Here is a 22,161-nt window from a genome sequence, read left to right as displayed (position 1 = left end):
CTCAAATATTTCAAGATATAATAGAAAACGATAATCAATATTAATGTGCTATTACTTTCTGCTCTGTTTTTACCTTAACATCATTTTATTTCCTTCCATTAACAGAGTCAACATGATGGGATATCCCATTTCTTATTTGCTTTTCCATGCTGAATTGTTTACAGATTTTTGCTGCTTTAAATAACAGATTTTTGCCTAGATTACAGATTTTTGCTGTTTTAAATAGCACACTTTGCCTAGATTATTTTTTCTTTGATTGTTTTCTTGTGTTATATCACTAGGCTTTGTGATAGACTGCTATATTGATTCTCTGAACAGTTAATCAGAGGCAGATTTTACAGGAGTTAAGACCCAGCCTCACGACCCAGGTCTGGCTGCTTTCCCAGACCATCACTGGACTTCTAACATACGTCAGTTCCCTCATATGTAAAATAGAATAATAATTCATGCCAAGCCCAAGCCCATTACTAACCCTAAATGAGGGTTATTGTTATGATTATCAACCTATCATTAGAAGCAATATATAAAACACCCTTGTTTTATAACCATTAATACATTTTTATTCTATTTATTTTTAATACTTTAGTAAAGATGTAGCAATACCTTAAAGTTGTCTTAAATTTTATTAATGATGGTTCATAAGGCTTAGCATGCCTTATTTTCCATAGAACAATATACCATTGTTGCACATAAAGTTATAACGTCTCTTTATTCTTTTATTTAATAGTAAGATTATAAACCATTACATTTTAAAAGTGTAAATTAGTTAAGTGTGTATTTTTGTTTGTTTGTTTGTTTTGAGATGGAATCTCACTCCATATCCATGGCTGGAGTGAGGTGTCACAATATTTGCTCTCTGCAACCTCCACCTCCCAGGTTCAAGTGATTCTCCTGCCTCTGCCTCCCGAGTAGCTGGGATTACAGGCACACAACACCATGCCCAGCTAAGTTTTGTATTTTTAGTAGAGAGGGGCTTTTACCATGTTGGCCAGGCTGGTCTTGAACTCCTGACCTCAGGTGATCCACTCGCCTTGGCCTCCCAAAGTGCTGGGATTACAGGCGTGAGCCACAGTGCCTGGCCAAGTGTGCATTTTGGATTGAGTGCTTGCTTAATTGAATTTTTCCATTCTGTTTCATTTTATTTATATATTTTTTAAATTGCCAAATGTTTCTCACCAAAACAACACCCTATAATGACCCAAATTCCTGCAATGACTTTGAAGACAGAGAAGGGTAAGGACGGAGAATAGGGGATGTGCAGGGTACTTGCATCTTGGCCATAGGCCTTTGATCTCTGCTGCCTCAGAGATCGAACCCTTATGTCTCAAACTTTCAGAGTCATTCTCTGCTTTTTTTCTAGTTTTAACTTAAAATTGTTATTTGTTTCATGTAGTTCATAGCCTTCTAATCTCACTGGGCCACACCCACATTCTCCAAACACATGTGTTGTATTTATTGCAGATTTTGTTAACCACAAAGAACAGAGGTGATGAACTGCAATCATAAGTGTAGCTAAACATTACCCACCTGGCCAGTGAGCTATTTTGGGGTTAAGATCATCTCGGATAAATAGAAGCTTTTATAGGTTTTTTCCTGTTGTGTTCTCCTTTTTCTACCCTTTTCTCTGACTACTCGGAAACATGATTAAAATTCTTTTATGTTGTTGTTGAGACAGGTTCTTGCTGTTGCCCAGGCTGGAAGGCTGGAATGCAGTGGTTTCATCACAGCTCACTGCAGCTTGACCTCCTGGGCTCAAACGATCCTCCCATCTCAGCCTCCCAAGTAGCTGGGCTTGCAGGCACACACCACCACACCCAAATGTTTTCCACCAAAATTTACTAAGTTTTGCAGTTTTAGTAGAGATGGGGTTTTGCTGTGTTGCCCAGGCTGGTCTCCAACTCCCGGTCTCAAACAATCTGCTTGCCTCAGTGTTCCAAAGTGCTGGGATTGAAGGCATGAGCCACTGCACTCATTCTAAAATCTTAACAAATTAGACAAGAGATTGCATACATAAACTTTTAAGACACTGTCTCAGATGAGCAGTAACCTGGTTAATCATTCATTCATTGATTATTTATTAAAAAAACTTTAGATACTTGTTATATGTCAATGTTCATGCTTATATTGGTGGGACAAAATATACAAATAAGCGAGAGTCCCTATTTTGAGACATCTCTGTGTCATGGTCCCCAAGACTACCCCAGCTTTGGTGATTTGCTGGAGGGATCCACAAGACTCAGCATATAGCCATGCTCATAGTTATGATTTATTACAGCAAAAGGAGACAAAGCAAAATTGGCACAGGGAAAAGGCATATATATGGAGCAATGTCCAGAGAAACCAGGGTCAGGTTTCTAAGAGTCTCCACACACACAGTATACATTTCATGCTTTCAGCAATGAATTGTTATAACACATTCACAGTGTGAAATATTGTCTATCCCAGAAGTTCATTCAAAACTCAGTCCCCAAGGTCTTACAGTGGGCTGGTCATGTAAGCTACCTTTTGTCTAACATGTACCCAAATTCCAGACTCCCAGACGGAAGGAAGGTTTTCAGTATAAACCGTATTGTTTGCCCAGTTTAGGCACTGTGATCCACTTTTATCAGTTAGGGAATGATGGGAACCCTCCCTAAATCTAAGTTCCCAGATGCCAGCCTTGCGAATAGCACTTTCTAAGGATAGCAGTCGCATGCCTGCTGTGTTAACTCTTCTCTGCACAGTCTCCCATTCCAGTGGAGGTAGGCAAAAGAGTGTTGATGGCAAATGAGTTACTGGGTTATAGAAGAAAACTCAATTAGCTCTGCCTGGGGAAGTTCATTTAAAAAGACAATATTTTAGCTGAATCTTGAAGGAGTTGTTAGATTGCCCAAAATCTTGGGGCAGAGTAAAGGCTTTCATCCATGCAATGGTAACTTCATTCATTGTAGGTAAAGAGACTGTTAAATTCTGTGTGATGGGAGCATTGGCGTGATGGGGAGAAGGAAGAGATAGGGGAGTAGCTGGAGCATGGAATATCTTATAGTTGAGTGGATATAAGGAGTCGTTTGATGCTTGTCAGAAAAGTGAAGTGAAAAATTTGTAAGTTGTTTCTGGTTGCAAGTGGAGAAAAGGATGGAAAAGGAAGAATTTGACAATATAAGATCAGATAGGGCTGGGCACTGTGGCTCACTTCTATAATCCCAGCACTTTGGGAGGCCAAGGTGGGAGGATTGCTTGGGGCCAGGAGTTTAAGACCAGCCTGGTGAGGTGGGCGGATTATGAGGTCAAGAGATCGAAACCATGGTGAAACCCCATCTCTACTAAAAAATACAAAAATTAGCTGGGCGTGGTGATGCGCGCCTGTGGTCCCAGCTACTCGGGAGGCTGAGTCAGGAGAATTGCTTGAAACCGGGAGGCGGAGGTTGCAGTGAGCCGAGATTGTGCCACTGCACTCCAGCCTGGCGCCTGGCAACAGAGCAAGACTCTGTCTCAAAAAAAATAAATAAATAAAAAAAGACCAGCCTGGGCAACAAAATGAGACCCCTATCTCTACAAAAAATAAAATTAAAAATTAGCCAGGCATAGAGGCCCATGCCTGTAATTCCAGCAGTTTGGAAGGCTGAGGCAGAAGGATCACTTGAGGGCAGGGGTTTGAGACCAGCCTGGGCTACAAAGTAAGACCCCATCTCTACAAAAAATAAAACTAAAAATTAACTGGGCATGGTGGTGTGCACCTGTAATTCTAGATCCTCAAGAGGCTGAGGTAGGAGGATCACTTGAGCCCAGGGGTTTGAGGTTATAGTGAGCTATGATTGTGCCATTGCACTAAGGCCTGGGTGACAAAGCAAGGCCCTGTCTCTAAAACAAACAAATAAACAAATAGGCTAGGAAGCCAGGAGACAAAAGATGATGGAAATGTGACCTAAGGCACCTGTATTAGTCCATTTTCTTCACCATGCTAATAAAGACATAACTGAAACTGGGTAATTTATACAGGAAAAGGGGTTTTAATGGACTTACAGTTCCACATGGCTGGGGGGGCCTCACAATCATGGTGGAAGGTGAGGAGGAGCAATTCACATCTTACATGGATGGCAGCAGGCAAAGAGAAAGAGGTTGTGCAGGGCAACTTCCCCTTATAAAACCATCAGATCTCATGAGACTTATTCACTATCACTAGAACAGCATGGGAAATACCTGCCTCCACAAGTCAGTTATCTCCTACTGGGTCCCTCCCACAACACATGGGAATTCAAGTTAAGATTTGGTTGGGGACACGGCCAAACCATATCAGTACCTATGGTGGGAATGGAATATGAGGCAGACTTCATCCTAGCAGACACAAAAATCTTCCTCAGAGCTTTAATGAAATAGGGTGTCTAGGTCCCATTCAGCCCCTTGATATCTCTGGACCGAACATTCTGTAAACTTTATCTTCTATAGCTACATTAGTCTTTAATGATGCCAGTTAAAACCTCAAAGCTGGGGTAGTCCAGTTTATTGGCATACTTAAGGATATAACTATTTTCTATAGAATTTTCTCATTGGTTCTGCAATGAATTGACATGCTAAGCCATATGGCAGTCTGTCTTAGCCAAATATTTTCATCTAGTCTCAGTTGCATCTAGCCAGCCAAGCTGCTTTCAGTGAACAATCTGAATGTTTCAGAGGATTTACAGTAGTGATTTGGTTCACTTGAAAAGTGCAGGTCAAACTGTTTGTCAGAAGGTACAGTAAGAACGGATCCTAATTACATAAGATGCATGTCAATTTATGCAGTTACTTTTTGGTGGTTCCACATGTATTATGTGTGTGCTTTGTATGTAGGACTCAAAAAATGTTCAGATGTTTTCAGCAAATAACTATTAGTTAAATGCAAGGTATTTTAATAAAATTATTAGAATAATACATAAACATATCCTTCCCAGCACGGCTTTCTTCCCTTTTGCTTTTATGTTATAATATATGATGACACAAAAGAGACTTGCAAGGTTTGCAAAGACTAATAGGATACATAAGAGGATATACGTGAATTTCCTATTCTACTCTCAGATTAACTGAACGTCGTGGGGTTTCATAATAATGTTTATTGGAAAAACAATGAAAGACTTTCTTCAATTATATTTTATCTGCTGTTTTAATAAAATATCTCAAGAATTTGTTAAGATCAATTTATATATTGTGTTTACAGAAGTGTGTCTTCAAAGCTTTCTCTTCTTATATTCTAATGGGAATCAAGAAATGTATTTAGTGTTTCCATGAGCAATCTATAGCCAAATATGTCGGGGAAAATGATCTTTAAGGTTTTTCCATCAGTGGTTTAGTTAACATGCAGTAGACAGAAAGCAAACAATCTGTGCATCCCGACTACTCAGAGATCCCTCCTGTTGATTTTGTTTTTACTACAGCTGGAAAGGGAAAAATTGTATCACATACATTCCTTCGTCTTGCTTCTGAATAGTTTGTTTTGGTGCTGATTTAAAGAGTAATTTAAAATATTTGTATGAGTTTGAAAGTCTGTGAAATGCAGAGGAGTAATTTACAATATAGATAACAAAGCTGTGATTTTTTCTGATTATCCTGTCTTTAGTCTGTAAAACATCTATTTTGACTTGTTTTGTCTTCTCTAAAAATCATTTAGAAGTAAGATCAAAATCTAAGTCAGTTTCATACTTTTCAGTCTTGATGAGCCATGTATTACCAAATTATAAACATATAATAGGATTTCCTCTCTGCACGACCAGGTAGCTTGTTTATTCATGACGTAACCAGAGAGAAAGAATTCGGTTTAAAATGCCAACCAAAAGGATATTCATGGATGCCAGACCCCAAAGCTCACAAATATTCTCATTAGAAAACCCCTCAGGTTTTTCCTGAGATCCTGTTTACTCTTTGCAAACACAATTAGAGCAAGCAAGTGATCTGTGTTCCAAGTTTGAGGTAGCAAATTCTAGTAGGCACAGGGATGGAGGTTTGTGAACATTTGATTGTAATAGCTGTCAATGGAGACAGCAGGCGAGAGATACAAAAATCATAAAATGCTGGTAAACAATAGGGAAAAAAAAGTCAAACCTCAGCTGTCTAGAGACCAAACCTTGAAAGTGCTTGAGTAAGAGATATATACTTGTCTCATACAGATGCTTACCTGTCTGCCAAATCCACTCTTCCCTAATAATCCTACTAAAGCAGGAGTTTGTTCAGTACAAAAACAAGAGTTCAACACATTCATCAGACTTCTCAAATTTCAACTTAAATGCAAAATGGAGACTTTATCGTTTCTAAGTTTTGGAGTTCATTTGTATATGCTCTCTAGAGAAAAAAGGCAGGAATAAAAATAGGAAAGAGAATCTGAGGAAGTTGAAAAGTAGAATCCCATGCAGAAGTCTCCTCCAGGGTTAGGCATTCCGTTTACTGTCTGTTCTGGGTCAGGATCCCAGAAGCTAATTTAAAAGGGCAAGGAAGGTGCTAATGGGTATTCTAGAAAGTTCTGTTTTGGCTTATGTTATAAATATCTGAAAAATGGTAAAAATTAATATCAAGGAGGGAAAAAGTAACACTTATTTAAAAGAAACCAAGAGCTGCTTTGAAATTCTGTTTTGAAGATTTTAATAAAGACAAAGTCTTTGAAGTTGTAGGTGTGTGTGTGTGGTTTTTTTTTTTTCTGATTTATATTTTGGAAGACTGACATACCTCTGGTTGACATCATTCCCTTAGTGCGTATGTTTTTTTAATACCATTTTTTTTTCCAATCTAGAATCATTTAATCTATTCTCTCCATTAGGTTTGCTACCATTTCTTATCTAGGCTGACATTCTAACAAGGATCTTGCATGGGTTTCAGTGGTTCCTACATGACTCTGTGTTTGCATAGCTATGTCAGGGGTGTAACTTGCTAAGAGCTACTACAGCAAGTGCAAGGAAAATGCAGGTATCTGACATTGACCTAGATGTTGTGGTAGGAGAACTTATCTTGTTGTCATGAAGTTTTGTTGCTTACCTGGGTTATAAGCTGTCTCCTATATTTTTGGTAATGAAGCAGGATATATAAATAAAGCAAGTAAAATTGCTTTATGTAGCTTTCCCTAAAACCATAGGTCTTAGAGCCTGACACAGTCTCAGGAAAAGCTGGCTGCTTTTGAAGGCAGGATGCTTTCATTGCTGTTTAAAATACAGGATAACAAAAGCATGGAGACTTTTTAAAATTATGCCGGATCATACAACCAGCAAACCTACTGGAAAGAATTCCAGCTCGAGTCTCCTGGATTCTTCCTTGCACGTTAGTTTTTTCATTACTTAATTTTGCCTGGTCCGGTGATGCTTGCTCCAAATAGACTGTCAAAAATTCATTCCTCCACTCATTCAGTCAGTCAGTAAACATATTTTGAGTACTACCTGATAGCCAGTAGGGACGATGCTGTTACAGAAAGTGATATTTTCTACAGTGATGATGACAACACTGCTTAGATGTGCTTATTAAAGACTTACTGTGTGGAGGCCGGGAGGGTGTCCACACTCAGCCCTTTATGTACGTGAGGTTTTTTTTTTTTCCCTACAGCAATTTAATAAAACGAACAAAATGGTACATTTCTCTCGCTCTTGGGTTTATCCCTGTGAAGTTTCGGCTACTTTGGTCTCTGTGGTCCTTTTGAGCTCTAACAGTCTGTGAGCTCAAGGAAAGGTCTGGATGGTAGACATCATGGTAGTGTTTCCCTCTGGGTTCTATGCACCAAAATATCAGATAATTAGAGATCTTTTAAGTTTACTGTGAAACCAAATAATATCCTCTCTGTCTAGAAGAATTACTAGCACTTTTGAGTTAAAAAGGAGGTAGTTTAGGTAATTATGCCTATGATCTGTAGTGGTAACTTTAAGTTAGTTATCAGAGTTCTAAGTAGTTGAGTCATTGTATTATAAGCTGCATTAAATACATTTTGGTTTCTTAGAATGTTCTCGTACCAAGGGAAACATAATGGCTATAATTAAATCACTGCTCTCTTCTCCCTTTTTGAACCCATATCTTACCAGTTCTAAAACCTGTCCATTCATATCTTTTGGTAATAGTTGGCTGCAAGGAGGCTGTTCTTGTTCGGAAACTGAATTTCCAATACTTGTGACACATCTTCCACTGCTGACCTACCGAAACGAAAGACGAGGAGTAATGATTAAATCTCATTTTTTACTCCTGGAGGAGCAGGATGAGCTGGGTCAGCAAGGCCAGTCCCAGCAGATGGCTTTAAAATGCCTTTGTGATTTCATCTCCTCGCCTTCCCATCCATTTCTATAAGTGCCCATCACTGTCATCCTTTAGACCCTGACAAGATTTCAAGGTGAGGACAGTGCAAATGAACAAGAGTGCAGTGATGACTCCTGAGGGTCTTACTTATTAAATGGGTCAGGCAGTGAACCAAGACTGGCTTGTAAGCTACCAGGTAGTTTCGCCCATTTACACGAAGACAATTTCATGTATTATTTAACCCATTCAAATATACTGGTGTCCCCTTGCTGTCCAGCACAACTCAAGTGAAATAAATATAAGCTTACAAGTAAATAAGGTCTGACTTTTATTTTCAAAATAATCTGACAATCACTCGATTTCATCCCTTCGTTTGGATTCTAGCTTGCTTTCTCAGAATAGCTAGAGAATGTTTATGAAATGTGCGTGCAGAAGGGGCAAGGGAAAGGAATAAAAATGCATTGCTTCAGGGCTGCACATCTGTTTTTAAAAACTCTGCAAGATCTGCCCGCTAACCATTGTCACAACTCCTGGTGTTTCCTGCAATTGCATTCCAATCAGAGATGTTCGTACCAGCTTAAGATATTACAAGTAAACAGATTTCACTGTTACAAGTTAGTTTTCTATTCTCATGCCTAACATAACTATTTTTCCTTCTCAAGCCAATAGTGCATGCATGTATATGGTACACATAATGAGGGATAACACATTTTCTTTCTTTATTCAAACAGATTGGCAGTATGGAGTTGCTCAGGCCTTCCCTCACACAGAGGAGGAGGTGGAAGTCAATTCACACACATACAGCCACAGGTGGAAAAGAAGCTTGGACTTTCTCAAGGCGGTAGACACGAACCGAACAAGCGTCGGCCAAGACTCTCCTGAGCCCAGAAGCTTCACGGACCTGCTGTTAGACGATGGGCAGGACAATAACACCCAGATTGAGGTAGATACATAGTCTGGGTAATTGACATGGATTAACAAATGTATGTCATGTTAGGTGCCCAACTTTTATATGTACATAAGTTGTCTCTTCATCTCAATCTAGCACTTTTGGATTTCTTTTAAAGAGCAATTTAATTCATTAATATATACAATAGCTAAGGCACTTTACCATCCACTAATTCATTTTCAGACAAACACAGGCTTGGTGTGGTGATGACAGTAAGGCAACAATACTGCACCTGCTCTCAAGGAATTCATTGTGTAAGAGCATCTATTTTTTTTTTTTCTTTTTGAGACAGAGTCTCACTCTGTTACCCAGGCTGGAGTGCAGTGGCAGGATCTCAGCTCACTGCACCTCTGCCTCCCTGGTTCAAGCAATTCTCCTGCCTCAGCCTCCTGAATAGCTGGGACTACAGGCACATGCCACCACACCTGGCTATTTTTTGTATTTTTAGTAGAGATGGCATTTCACGATGTTGGCCAGGCTGGTCCGGAACGCCTGACCTCAGGTGATCCACCCACCTGAGACTCCCAAAGTGCTGGGATTACAGACGTGAGCCATCTCGCCTGGCCCTGTGTAAGAGCATCTAAGTACCATAAGCAGATCATCCCAGTACCATGTGATATGTACAGAAAAATATGCGGACTATAGTGTGGCATGAAGGAGGGTGTGATGAATCTGCTTGGGATTGAGAGTTGGGGTGTTGTCAAAGAGGCTTAGCCTAGAACTGAGCATTTAGATGGGGGCTTGATGGATTGAGAGAAGTTCACCTAATTGATGACCTGTTGATGGGAAAAGGGAGGGGCATGCTAGGCAGAGTAAATGCCTCTGCATTGGCTGAGGTATAGAATGGCATATCCAGGACTATCTCATAGGGTGACCACTGGTCCCAGCTTGCTCAGGGCCACGGGATTTTCTGGGACATAGGATGGCTTCCAGTGTTAAATATGGGACAGTTCTGGACAAACTGGGGTGATTGGTCTCTCTGTCTATGAGTTATTATTTATTATGGTTGGAGCTATGAAGAGGAAGGAGGAGAATGACCAGAGAAAAGTTTGCTGAGTACAGACATTTGCAGAGGGTGCATTTTAGGCAGATTTTAGGGTTGCTCAAAGGACTCAAAGGCAGTGTTACATTTCTTAAGTTTCTGTAGTCCTTAGTGCTGCAAATCACAAAATAAGATCTTTTTTGTAAACTAGATCCAACAGAACCAAGCAAGTAAACTTGGGCTAAAAAGTGAAGACTGCCCAAAAGAGAATAAACAGAGGTGATTTATCCAGTTTGCTAGGGCAAGGCTTCAGCTGCCATCACTTGTTTTCAGCAGAGATATTAAGGCAGGTCAGGGAGTGGAAAGGTTTTTAGTGAAAAATAGAAGGTTCAGAGGCACTCTGATTGGAGGTTTTTGCCATGGGAACCTGCAGGTAAGCTAATTAGAAGCAGCATATTTTCTTTCTTTCCTTCCTTCCTTCCTTCCTTCCTTCCTTCCTTCCTTCCTTCCCTCCCTCCCTCCCTCCCTCCCCCCTCCCTCCCTCCCTCCCTCCTTCCTTCCTTCCTTCCTTCCTTTTCTTTCTTTTCTTTCCTTTGTTTCTGTGTTTTACTCTGTCAGCCAGGCTGGAGTGCAGTGGCACCATCTCAGCTCACTACAACCTCCGCCTCCTGGATTCAAGCCATTCTCCTGCCTCAGCCTCCTGAGCAGCTGGGATTACAGGTGTGCACCACCATACCTGGCTAACTTTTGCATTTTTAGTATAGACAGGGTTACACCATGTTGGCCAGGCTGGTCTTGAACTCCTGATCTCAAGTGATCCACCCACCTCAGCCTCCCAAAGGGCTCAGATTAAAGGCGTGAACCACCATAGCCCGGCCAGAAACAGCACCTTTTGTGATTTGTTTGAGGAACATCTTTGACTTTCAATGGTTGGTCCTGAGTGTGATGAGAAGACAGAGAAATAGAGAAGCTCTCAGTTACTAAGGAAGTCCTGACCTTACTGCGCTGACTACTGCCAAGGCTGTGGTTTGGCTTCTTGAACTTGCTGCAGTAGAGGTTGCATCAGAGTTCTATTGTTATGTATGATCTGCTTATTGTCTGCTGGTACATTCTCTCTCAACCTGAAGTTTCAGTTCCTACTTTCTCTGAGGTGACAGGCTTATGATTTCTGAGAACCAGGCAACATTCTTTTTACTGCACCAGGGTCCCTGAAATACTCATTATTTAAGAAAAAGAACTCAGCTTCCTGAAGCAGATACTACCTAGTCCTGCAAATAGTATCAAGGCATCATTTTGTTCCCTCGTAGTGAGAGAAATCCTCAGAAGATCTGAAGCACAGGCTGTGAGAATTTGGTATGTTAAAAAAATACGGCAATTTCTCAAACCCCGCTTCATGGCCTTAGCTGTTATGCAGCCATGGTGTTCCCAGGCTGCCCCAGACAGCGGTCGATGTGTTAGGAGCAGAAGTCTTATGATCTATAAGAGGATATTCTGGCTCCTGAAGTGTGACCCACTATTTTGGCAACGATGAAGTTATAGCAACTTGGAGCAGGCAATAAAATTCTTCCCCGGGTCACTCTTTAGCTGTGGTACAGGGTAAAGAAAGGAGAACTGAATAGAAACAGAGGCGTTTACTCTCTGCCCAGAACTAGGACTCAATGGAGATTGAAAGGGAAGAACACATCACTATTCGGGTGATGCGTACACTAAAAGCCCAGACCTTACCACGACGAAATGTACAAAATCAGTACTTGTACCCACTAAGTATATAAAGGTTTAAAAAAAATTTAAAAAAGAAAGAGGAGAACACATACTCCAAGAACTCTGTGCTCTCTCCTGTGGGGTACTGAATTTTCTTAAACACAGATTCCAAGAACTCCGTGATCTCTCTCATGGAGTACTGAATTTTCTTAATCATTTACAAAATAAGAAATCTCTTTGACTGGGGGTAAATTAACACTCCTGAAAATACAATCCCAGTGGTTACTGTAGCTGTAATTTTGTTATTCAGCCAATTTTTCTACTTTCTACTTTAACAGAGGAAGACCAAAAAGTGTTTTGTTTTTTTTTTCTTTTTTTTTTTTTTGAGATGGAGTTTCTCTCTTGTTACCCAGGCTGGAGTGCAATGGCATGATCTTGGCTCACCGCAGCCTCCACCTCCTGGGTTCAGGCAATTCTCCTGCCTCAGCCTCCTGAGTAGCTGGGATTACAGGCACGTGCCACCACGCCCAGCTAATTTTTGTATTTTTAGTAGAGATGGGGTTTCACCATGTTGACCATGATGGTCTCGATCTCTTGACCTTGTGATCCACCCGCCTCGGCCTCCCAAAGGTGTTAGTAGTTTTGAATTAGTAAAACGAGGGCGGAAGGGACCGGGCACAGTGGCTCACACCTGTAATCCCAGCACTTTAGGGGGCCAAGGTGGGCAGACCATTTGAGGTCAGGAGTTCGAAACCAGCCTGACCAACATGGAGAAAACCGATCTCTACTAATAATACAAAAGTTAGCCAGGTGTGGTGGCACATGCCTGCAATCCCAGCTACTTGAGAGGCTGAGGCACGAGAATTGGCTTGAACCTGCGAGGTGGAGGTTGCAGTGAGCCAAGATCGTGCCATTGCACTCCAGCCTGTGCAACAAGAATGAAACTCCATCTCAAAAAAAGAAAGAAAGAAAGAGGGCAGAAGGATGGCGCACAGGACTGTTTGGTGGGTACTCACTCAGGGCCAGGATCTGCCAGATACTATGTGGATGCTGTGCGGTTTGGTCCTCATAGCGACCTTGGGAGATTTGTGTCCTATGAAAAGTGTTTATGAAAAGGACTGTACTGTGTGCTTTTTGCCTTGATTCAAAAGCCACTGGATGACTGAAGAAGGGAGGTTTTAAAAATAGGGATTATGGATCATATTAGTATAGTTTCATGATCAAAAGTGGCTCAGAGATTGGAAACTAGGCCAACGTCTCTGAAACTTTAACAAGGTTACAAGTCACCTGGGAATCTGGTTAAAATGCACATTCTGATTTCTTAGTTCTAGGCTGGAGCTGGTCTGATATTCTGTTTCTAATAAGCTCTCAGGTGATACAGGCCACAGACCACACTTTGGGTTACAAGGATTTAGCTATTAGTTTTGAGAGAAGAAATCTTAGATTAAATTTAGTTGCCTACCAAGAGTATGTCTCACGGAGTTCTCATTCTGGTACCTAATTAAAAATTTCAGTTGCATCCAGCAACCGTTATATTATTCATGTGCATTGAAGTTCATATCTGAAGAAAGTACAGTCAAGAATGATCAACAGATATGTGTGATAGATTTAGCTAAAAGTAGAGATAAACAGTTTTTCTCTTAAATGCATGTATAAAAGCTCTCTTTGGTCTTCAGCTATCACACGTACACTGTCAGTTGTGTTGGCATCTTTTTACAAATGGTGCAGTATGTTTCTTTAAAAATTTTACCGGTTGCTGATTGCTGTACACAAGCTTATTGTGTGGACTCTAATAGTTCACTGCACCCTTTAACTAGAAAATCTATTTGAGAGGAAAGAAGTCACCAGCAAATACTTAATCTAAAAAAAGAATGTAGGCCAGGCATGGTGATTCGTGCCTGTAATCCACCACTTTGGGAGGCTGAGGTGTGTAGATCACTTCAGGTCAGGAGTTCAAGACAGGTCTGGCCAACATGGTGAAACCCTATCTCTACTGAAAATACAGAATTCGCCAGGCATGGTGGTGCATGACTGTAGTCCCAGATGCTCAGAAGGCTGAGGCACTAGAATCGCTTGAACCTAGGAGGCAGAGGTTGCAGTGAGTGGAGATCGCACTCCAGCCTGGGCAACGAGACAGAAACTCCATCTCAAAAAAAAAGTGATTGTGTTGATTATTTTATGAAGAAAAAGCAAATTTTGTAATGTTGATGTGGACAGAATCTCCATGGTGTGTTTGCAGTATAGAGATGATACGGTTTGGCTGTGTCCCCACCCAAATCTCTTCTTGAATTGTATCTCCCATAATTCCCATGTGTTGTGGGAGAGACCCAGTGGGAAATAATTGAATCATAGGGACCGGATTTTCCCATGCTGTTCTCATGATGGTGATTAAGTCTCATGAAACCTGATGGTTTCATAAAGCAGGGTTCCCCTGCCTGTCACCATGTAAGACGTGACTTTGCTCTTCCTTCACCTTCTGCCATGATTGCCAGGTCTCTCCAGCCATGTGGAACTGTGAGTCCATTAAACCTCTTTTTCTTTATAAATTACCCAGTCTTGGGTGTGTCTTTATCCGCAGCCTGAGAATGGACTAATACAAGAGATTACACTGGATCATCCTTAGATGTGCAAAATCTTACTCTGCGTCTGTATTTTAAGCCTAAGTAAGCTCCCTCAATTTCAGAGGTCTGACAGTGACAATAATGAATGTAACTATAAAGGAGTTGTAAGACATCATCCCATTTCATAGAAATAGAGTGATAAAAATTTGCAGAATGTTGCTATGCTGGTTCTGTCTTTACGCTACTATCGTGTTCCATGAATTCTTAGAAGAAGGTTCTGTCTTTACGCTACATTGTGATCAGTGAATTCTTAGAAGAAAACTCTTATGGACAAGAAGAATGTGATAGTGTAGATTTTTGACATTTTTCCAAAGAAAGTATCATTTGATACTGAACAGTCCTTTAACTATATCTATTATGAATGTAAAAATCTGATAGAGGTTTTTTGTATATAGAGAAGTATTTCCTTTTGGGGGAATCTTAAACTGGTAGATGTTTAACGTGGCTGCAAAATCAGAAAGCTGTGCAAAGGGAGGCAAAGATTAATCCTGCAGAAGCACACATCTTGGACCTCAAAGTGAATTGAAATCTTCCAAATGCTTGTAGGTGTCAGGTTGGCTTCCACAGAAGATGAGAATGAAAGCACGTGAAAGCATGCAACTGAAAAGGAGAAATATTGCACAGGTTCATGAACAGGCAGAAGGAGGCCTTTGTTTTGTAGAGAGGCAGAATTAGTGTAGTGATGAGATGTCATCTGAACCAAGTCATGAAGAAAGTGTCAGAAGATAGCCAGGTGTCAAGGTCGTACTAGATAGAGTGTTTCACAGATAAGCGGGAGCGAGATTTTAAACTTCATTGTGTATGACACTGAGGTGTTTGGAATTTATCAGGAAGGTACTTGGAAGCTGCTGTGCAATATTAAATAGGGAAAGGCAAGATTGCATTGATGCTCCTACCTGATTGCTATGGGAACTGGATCAGAAATCCCAAATCTAAGAATGAAAAGATGAGTTAAATTTAGATCAGAATTGTTGTGGTGTGACATGAGATGGTGGTTAAGGAAAAGGCTATGGATGCGCATATGAATTTCAGAAATATTTAGATTTCTACTCATTAATTTAAATTAATCAATATTGCTGAAATTTTGCCCAGCCTTCTGTTCCTTGCTTGATTCTGAAGGTTAATTGCAGGTCTCTGCCATTGCCTTTCCTGGCAGAGTGGCCTGATACTACTTTGACCGCCCCTATCTAATACAGGTTGAGAACTGGCCTTCTTTCTTCCACTCTGTATTGCCAAAGGTTGTGTGTTAACTGACAGCAAAATCTATTTCAATTTATTCTGTTTGGGTAATTTGCAAAAACACATGGATTTTAAACTTCTGATTTTATCCCATTCATTTTCTTTTAGCATATTAATGAGGACTTTTACTTTGCAAAGAAGAAAGTGCACCGAAAATAGTAAATCAGACAGAAGTGATATCTGCAATTATTGTTCATCCTCTAAAAAGATAATGAGGATTAAAATAGAGTATCATATATCTTGCTCAATTATAGATTATTCTTAGCTTGACATGTCAGCTCTTTATTGAATCAAAAGTGGAAAAAGATCCATAACTGTCCTTCAAAGAGTTCTATGAAGAATAACTGAATTTTCTCTTTGATGCTTCACTGTTAGCTAATTGAGTTTACTTATAGTCATGGCATGAAAATAGTCTTTAGAATGATACATACAGGTTGTAAAATTATTAACTGTGTTAGTCATATAATTTATTTTCAGAACAAGAATTATGTTTCAGGGTGAATAAGATTCCTGCATTCTCCATGTTCAAAGATAAATCTAATATTTAATCTTCCCATTCCCCAAGAGATCCCAAGATTAATTATATAATCATTGCATCAAGTTCTTTCTACCTTAATTCCATAGTCATTCATGAGAACTTTAATATATCCTTACTCTGCATTTAATAGTGACAGTGACAGGAATTTGAACATAGGGAATGCCAGATTACACTTAATCAGCTGACTTTCTGTTTTATCATCTTGCAAACATCTTTCTCTTCTTTGTTTATACTAATTTATAAAAGGACACATCAAATATACGCAGATGAAAATTATTATTTTCAATATGAAAATTATAGTTCAGCCCCAATGTCATAGACCTAAATATTTGTGTAGTTGAATTTTAAAATCATGTTAAAATTAATTGTTTTGGTAGTTCAAAATTTGTTCATTATTTACATGTTGAACAAAGGGCTTAGCATGAAGGAGCAAGTGGCCATTGAGCATGGACTAGAAATCAGGAGCAGGGAGTTCAGAAGATGCAGGAGGCTCCGATCTCCTGGTGGCTCATGGAGAGGTGTGCTTGGGCCAGAGTGCAGCTGGATACATCCAGAGAAGGACGGTGCTCCTGGGAAGGGTTTCTTTGCTCTCCCAAGCACGGGAGGGGATTGTACAGGGAAATTCACATTTGAGGATCCCACACCATGTGGTACAGGCTTATCTGCCAGCAGTTTTGCAACATGTAAAAAATGTCATCTACCAGCACCTGGATTGGGTTTACCAGGTCTCAAAGAATATTGAATTCAGTTCAGCTCACGTCCCTGTGGGGACCATAACTCATCTTCTCAGCTATTAGATTACTTGGCAGTAAGGAGACAGCTTCTGGGATCATTCACTGGGCAATCCCATTCTATATAAATGTATTAGACCTTATGGACTAGTTTTTCTTCCTGTGATTTTCAGAATTACAAATGGAATAATGAAGTGATTGTAGCTCAAAAGACAAATAGATCTGGGTTGGCACGGGCATGCTGACAGCATGATTTTTATTACTGAATCTTGGTGAGCATCAGAGCCACTGCTTGTTTCCATGAAGATCTGTCGTAGGATGCATCTACTCTGCCCGTGAACTTAGGTAATCTTTACAAGGGCTAATGCCAGTTGGGTACACGAATCACAGTGAGTCTTTGCCATTTATTTTATTACACAAATTAATGTGTACTCAACAATTTAGTACCAATTCATTGAAAACATAAAGGATGATGGTGTCTGATAAACAGGGATTTCTGAAATTGTTTGTGGCAATAAGAAGTTTCTATGAATCTTTCTCAAAAATGCCTCACGCATCTTTGTCAAATATTATAACTTAGATGGAAACACTATTAGTTCTACACATCAATAGGCCATCACAAATAGAGTAGACATTTAATTTTCTTCTCTGATTATCTAAACATAATGTATGAAAAAATGTTTCTATTTTTAAGCAATGATGTATAATACACTCTGCTAGATGTTCAGGGAGTTTTAGTTCACCTTGTATTTCTGAAGCAGATCTAAGCTAGATAAGGGTCTCTCTCTCTCTCTCTTTTTTTTTTTTTTTTTTTTGAGACAGAGTCTTGCTGTGTGGCCCAGGCTGGTGTTCAGTGGCGTGATCTTGGCTCACTGCAACCTCTGCCTTCTGGATTCAAGCAATTCTCCTGCCTCAGCCTCCCACTTAGCTGGGATTAAAGGCACTGCCACCACACCCGGCTTATTTTTTGTTTTAGTAGAGATGAGGTTTTGCCCTGTTGTCCAGGCTAGTCTCAAACTCCTGACCTCAGGTGCTCCATCCACCTCGGCTTCCCAAAGTGCTGGAATTATTAAGTGTGAACCACCGCATCTGGACTGAAATGGGTCTCTTTATAAAAATGTTTGCATGTCTAATTCATGCATTGCTTTTGCACTTGTGATAAAAATATTTGCTAATGTGTCACTCTATGCTCTGTTAAAGAAGGCATCAAATACACAAATGTTCAAGAAAAGATGGTAACATTTAGAATGAAAAGAGACTGCCTTAGTTTTCTTCCTGTGTTTCCCTGTAAGAAAACATTTCTGTTCATGCCCGCGCAATGCATAGATATCTGAATCTGTCTAGAAACAAGAGAAGCACTGAACTTGGCAGCCCTTGGGAACAGTTGTTTTGAGTTATTTTCTATACGTTATTTCAAGCCTTAGCTATTAAATTGAAGTAGTAGTTTAGAATCCATTGCACTGAATTGAATGAATAGAATAAACTAGTATGGCTGGAACGATTTCTCTTTTACAAGTAATTTCTAACTCTTTTGTAGAGTTTATATATTTATGCAATCTCTAGCTTGAAGAGCTAAGCTATGGAAATCACTTATATTCACCGTTTAGATAATATCTAGAGATCTGTCCCTATCAATCTGTTTATCTATCTACCTACCTATTTATCTATTTATCTATTTATCTACCTAAGTATCTATTTATCTACCTGACTACCTATCGTCTGTCTCTTATTTTGAATTCACAGGGCAGTTGTCATTTGTGCCCAAAGCAATTTAAATAAAAAACTTACAAAGCAAACTTCTATTAATATTGTTTAAATTTTGAAAATTCACTTGTTATTTCACCTCTTATTAAGGAAATCTTTTAGGTACTTCCAAAACTGAAGATGTTTTATTTCATGATAAGATTTTCTACCTATAAATAATCCTGTCTGATCTTTTAGGGTTTAATGAAATATTTTGTAATTTTTCAAAGATGAATGCATTGATTTTGATTCTCAGATTTTTTCTTAAGAATATTTAGGTTCTTATATTCTTCACTTTTGTGAGATTATAGTGCTTTGCATGGTGTTTATTAGCTGAATGGAAATCTTTACTTGCTCTGTCATTTAAAACTAGTTTGGAGTAAAAGCTAGTTTAAAATTCTATGCTCTAAAAAAGTTTACAAGGAATCTCACCAAACCTTCCCAAAGAACTGAAAACAATTCATTTGTTCATCGCAAATAGGATTTATAGGATTATCTGTTATCTTAAAAAACAGGTATAAATGATCATCTTCTTTATCTTCAATATATTTTAATAAAAATGACTTATCTTCCTCTGTCCACTGAGTAATCAGATATTGCTTTATTTCTTTTACAAGTAAATGGGATTTACTTCTAATCTTCATCAGAAGAGTGTCACATTCAAATGGGAGAAATGCAGTTAAATAAGGGTTTGTAAGGAAATAACTATGAATAAATATAGAAATGTGGTAAAACAAAATTATAATTATTCATTAGAAAATTTTCTCATGTTACCAATTGGACCAGATGATAGTAAAATCATCTCCTAAAGGCAAACACACTCTTTAGAGGGATCTTTGTATGTTTACTATTCCTCAAAAGCTCTGTGAAAAGTTTCCATCATGTACCTAAGGAAATAATTTTCCATCATGTACCTAAGGAAATAAAGTGATTTAGTATATAAAGAAGTCCCCTTCCTTTCTTTCTTCCTTCTCTTTCCTTCTTTCTTTTTCTTTCTTTCTTTCCTTTTCTTTCTTCTCTCTCTTCCCTTCCTTCCTCCCCTTCCTCCCTCCCTCCCTCCCTTCCTCCTTTCTCTCTCTCTCTCCTTCCCTCCTTCCTTCTTTTCTTCCTTCCTTCCTCAACCAAGGTAAATTTTATCTAAGGTAAATCTGTTTATAGCAGGAGACTTTGAGCTATTGTCCATAAAATAAAATTACCTTTGCCATGAGAGTCAAAATGTTATTTTGTGCCCTTGAATAGGTTTGCTATGGTTTGAGCAGATTTAGAATGCATTTAATGGGCTCTGTTCAGATAATTTTGTTGCTGAGCAATAATTATAACTGCCATTTCAAGGATTTTAAAAAATTTTGCTTTGTCAATGTGTATTTCTTACCTTGTTACTAAAGAAAGAATGTGATATATTCTGTGCACAATCAAAATCATTTGCATAAAAGGACAGAAGAAAGAAAATCTCTGTTTTTATCTTTTCCTTAAGGACAATGTTGAAACATTTCAAAAGGAACTTTTTTTTTTTTCAGTTAGTGATCACTTGTGAATGCAAATTACAGCAAATGGTAAATGGCTGTGGCACTGTTCCTCCCGATTTTCTTTTGAGTTTTTAAATGTTGGTCATAAAAAATCTAGGAAGAGCAAATAATTTCCAACTTTGAAGCCGTCTGTGAGATAAAGCCAGGAGTGAGTTGACAGCAGGGAATCAGAATCTGGGACACACATTAATTTTCTCACTTTGCTCCATTTTATTCCAACAGAGCTTTCCCCCGTCATCCTCTCTCTGCTGAATGTCCACCTTACCAATGTATCATTGTCTTCCTTTGGGTTGCAGTTGCAAAATTAGGAACTCAAGAACTTGACATTGTAAACAGTGCTTTTAAAAATCCTTATGTCTAGGCAAGGTTGGAATATACTAAAGTGTTTCTTTTCAAATTACCAGAGAGAGATCTGGTAATATGTATGTGTGTGCATGTGTCTTTGTGTTTGTGTGTGTATGGACTGTTTCAAAAGACCAAGGCGTGTGTGTATGTATGTGCATACTCAACATGTGTGTGCATTATTTCTAAAGATGTTAATTTAAAAATGACTTCTGTGGGAGAAATTAACGGTGGCTTGGATAGCCCTTGTACGTTATACTTAGTGTCCTCTTCAACTAGATGTTATTTCACTGAGCGTTACAATCAATATTAACTGAACAGGTACATGGAAGACTGGCCAAGACTCCATGTTGCTCCACTGAATTCCTTAAACTTTACATGCTCTCTAGTTTGTGGCTCTGGGAAATTAGGAAGAGAAACAATGCAAAGAGACCAAGTATAATGAATTTAAAAAAAAGAAACAGGGATCAGAAATTATGAAATGGTAGAGAGAGGATACGATGGTGAACCTAAGATTCTGGGCACCATGAATGACAATCTCCAATCCTCTGATCCCTCATCGGCTTCCTTCCAATGCAAACATACACATTCCCATGAGGCTTGTTTGCTTAGGTCTGTTCCAGCCATCGTTGTCACTCTGCTTTCTTACTGGCAATTTTGAATTTACCTCTCAACTAAGTATTTCTTTTTACTAAAAACTCATATACTAGTAACAACTTGTGTAGTCAGAAACCATTCCCCATGTCGCCATTACAGCAAATCCATGGGTGAGTATACAGTCGATTCTCTTCTGGAATAAGTAAAAGGGCCTCTCTGTTTAAATCAAAGTTTGGCAAATGAAACTCTCTGGATATCGCTCCAAGCCAAGTAACCATGAAATGACTGGGCTGTTTCAAAAGACCAAGTCTAGGGAAAATCTAACTCAGACTGCAGAAAAGAAACAGTGCTGGGTACTTTGCTGATGTTCATAAATTGTCCACTGATTTGAAGCAACTTGTATTGGATATAGGGAAAGTAGTGTTTAACTGAGGGTTAGACATAAAACCCAGAAAGGATAGAGAGACTACTTCCTTTTTGACCAAGAAAACCAAGACTCATTTGTGGTTTGGACTGGAAGTAAAATGGAGTCCATGTGACAAGAAGTAGAACTTGGTTGCTAACGAAAGCCTGATATTTTTTCTTGACCATTTCCACACTGAAATGAATAGTGAAGTAGAATATGTGATTATAGCTTAGCCACTGGGATTCTTTGTCTAGTAGTAGATTTGCTTTTACACACTCAAATTATCTGAGTACCAGTTTCTTCTGCAAAAGAATAAATTGATGAAAAATAGAGGAAAGTAAGGTAGTTATAGAGGAACTGAGAAAGTGTTTACCTGGTGGCCATGATGTCAAAATCTGTCTGCCCTCCGGCACAGGACAATGCTTAGTATCTTCTGGAAACTGCTTGTCCACTATAGCCCTTATTAACCTGTGCTGATCAAAGCTCAAGCTACTGTGTCTGGGAAGAGTTACAGACTTGAGGCTGTCCACATACAAAATAAGAGAGGAAGCAATGCTTATATTAGCAGCCTC

General features: G+C 39.2%; 1 protein-coding gene across 1 annotated transcript in view; it reads left to right on the top strand.

The window, feature by feature from the left end:
• PLXDC2 (plexin domain containing 2) overlaps nt 1–22,161 on the top strand; it is a 438,114-nt gene that overhangs the window by 167,266 nt on the left and 248,687 nt on the right. Inside the window, exon 2 of the mRNA XM_012450101.3 lies at nt 8,946–9,157. Within this exon, the coding sequence (XP_012305524.2) occupies nt 8,946–9,157 (212 nt within the window). The remainder of the gene's footprint in view (nt 1–8,945; nt 9,158–22,161) is intronic.

Source organism: Aotus nancymaae, unplaced genomic scaffold (genome assembly GCF_030222135.1).
Source record: "Aotus nancymaae isolate 86718 unplaced genomic scaffold, 86718_ANA_hifiasm-v0.15.2.pri h1tg000077l, whole genome shotgun sequence".
Lineage (NCBI taxonomy): Eukaryota > Metazoa > Chordata > Mammalia > Primates > Aotidae > Aotus > Aotus nancymaae.
The sequence above is the reverse complement of the archived record's forward strand: the minus strand, read 5'-3'. Positions and strand labels throughout refer to the sequence as shown.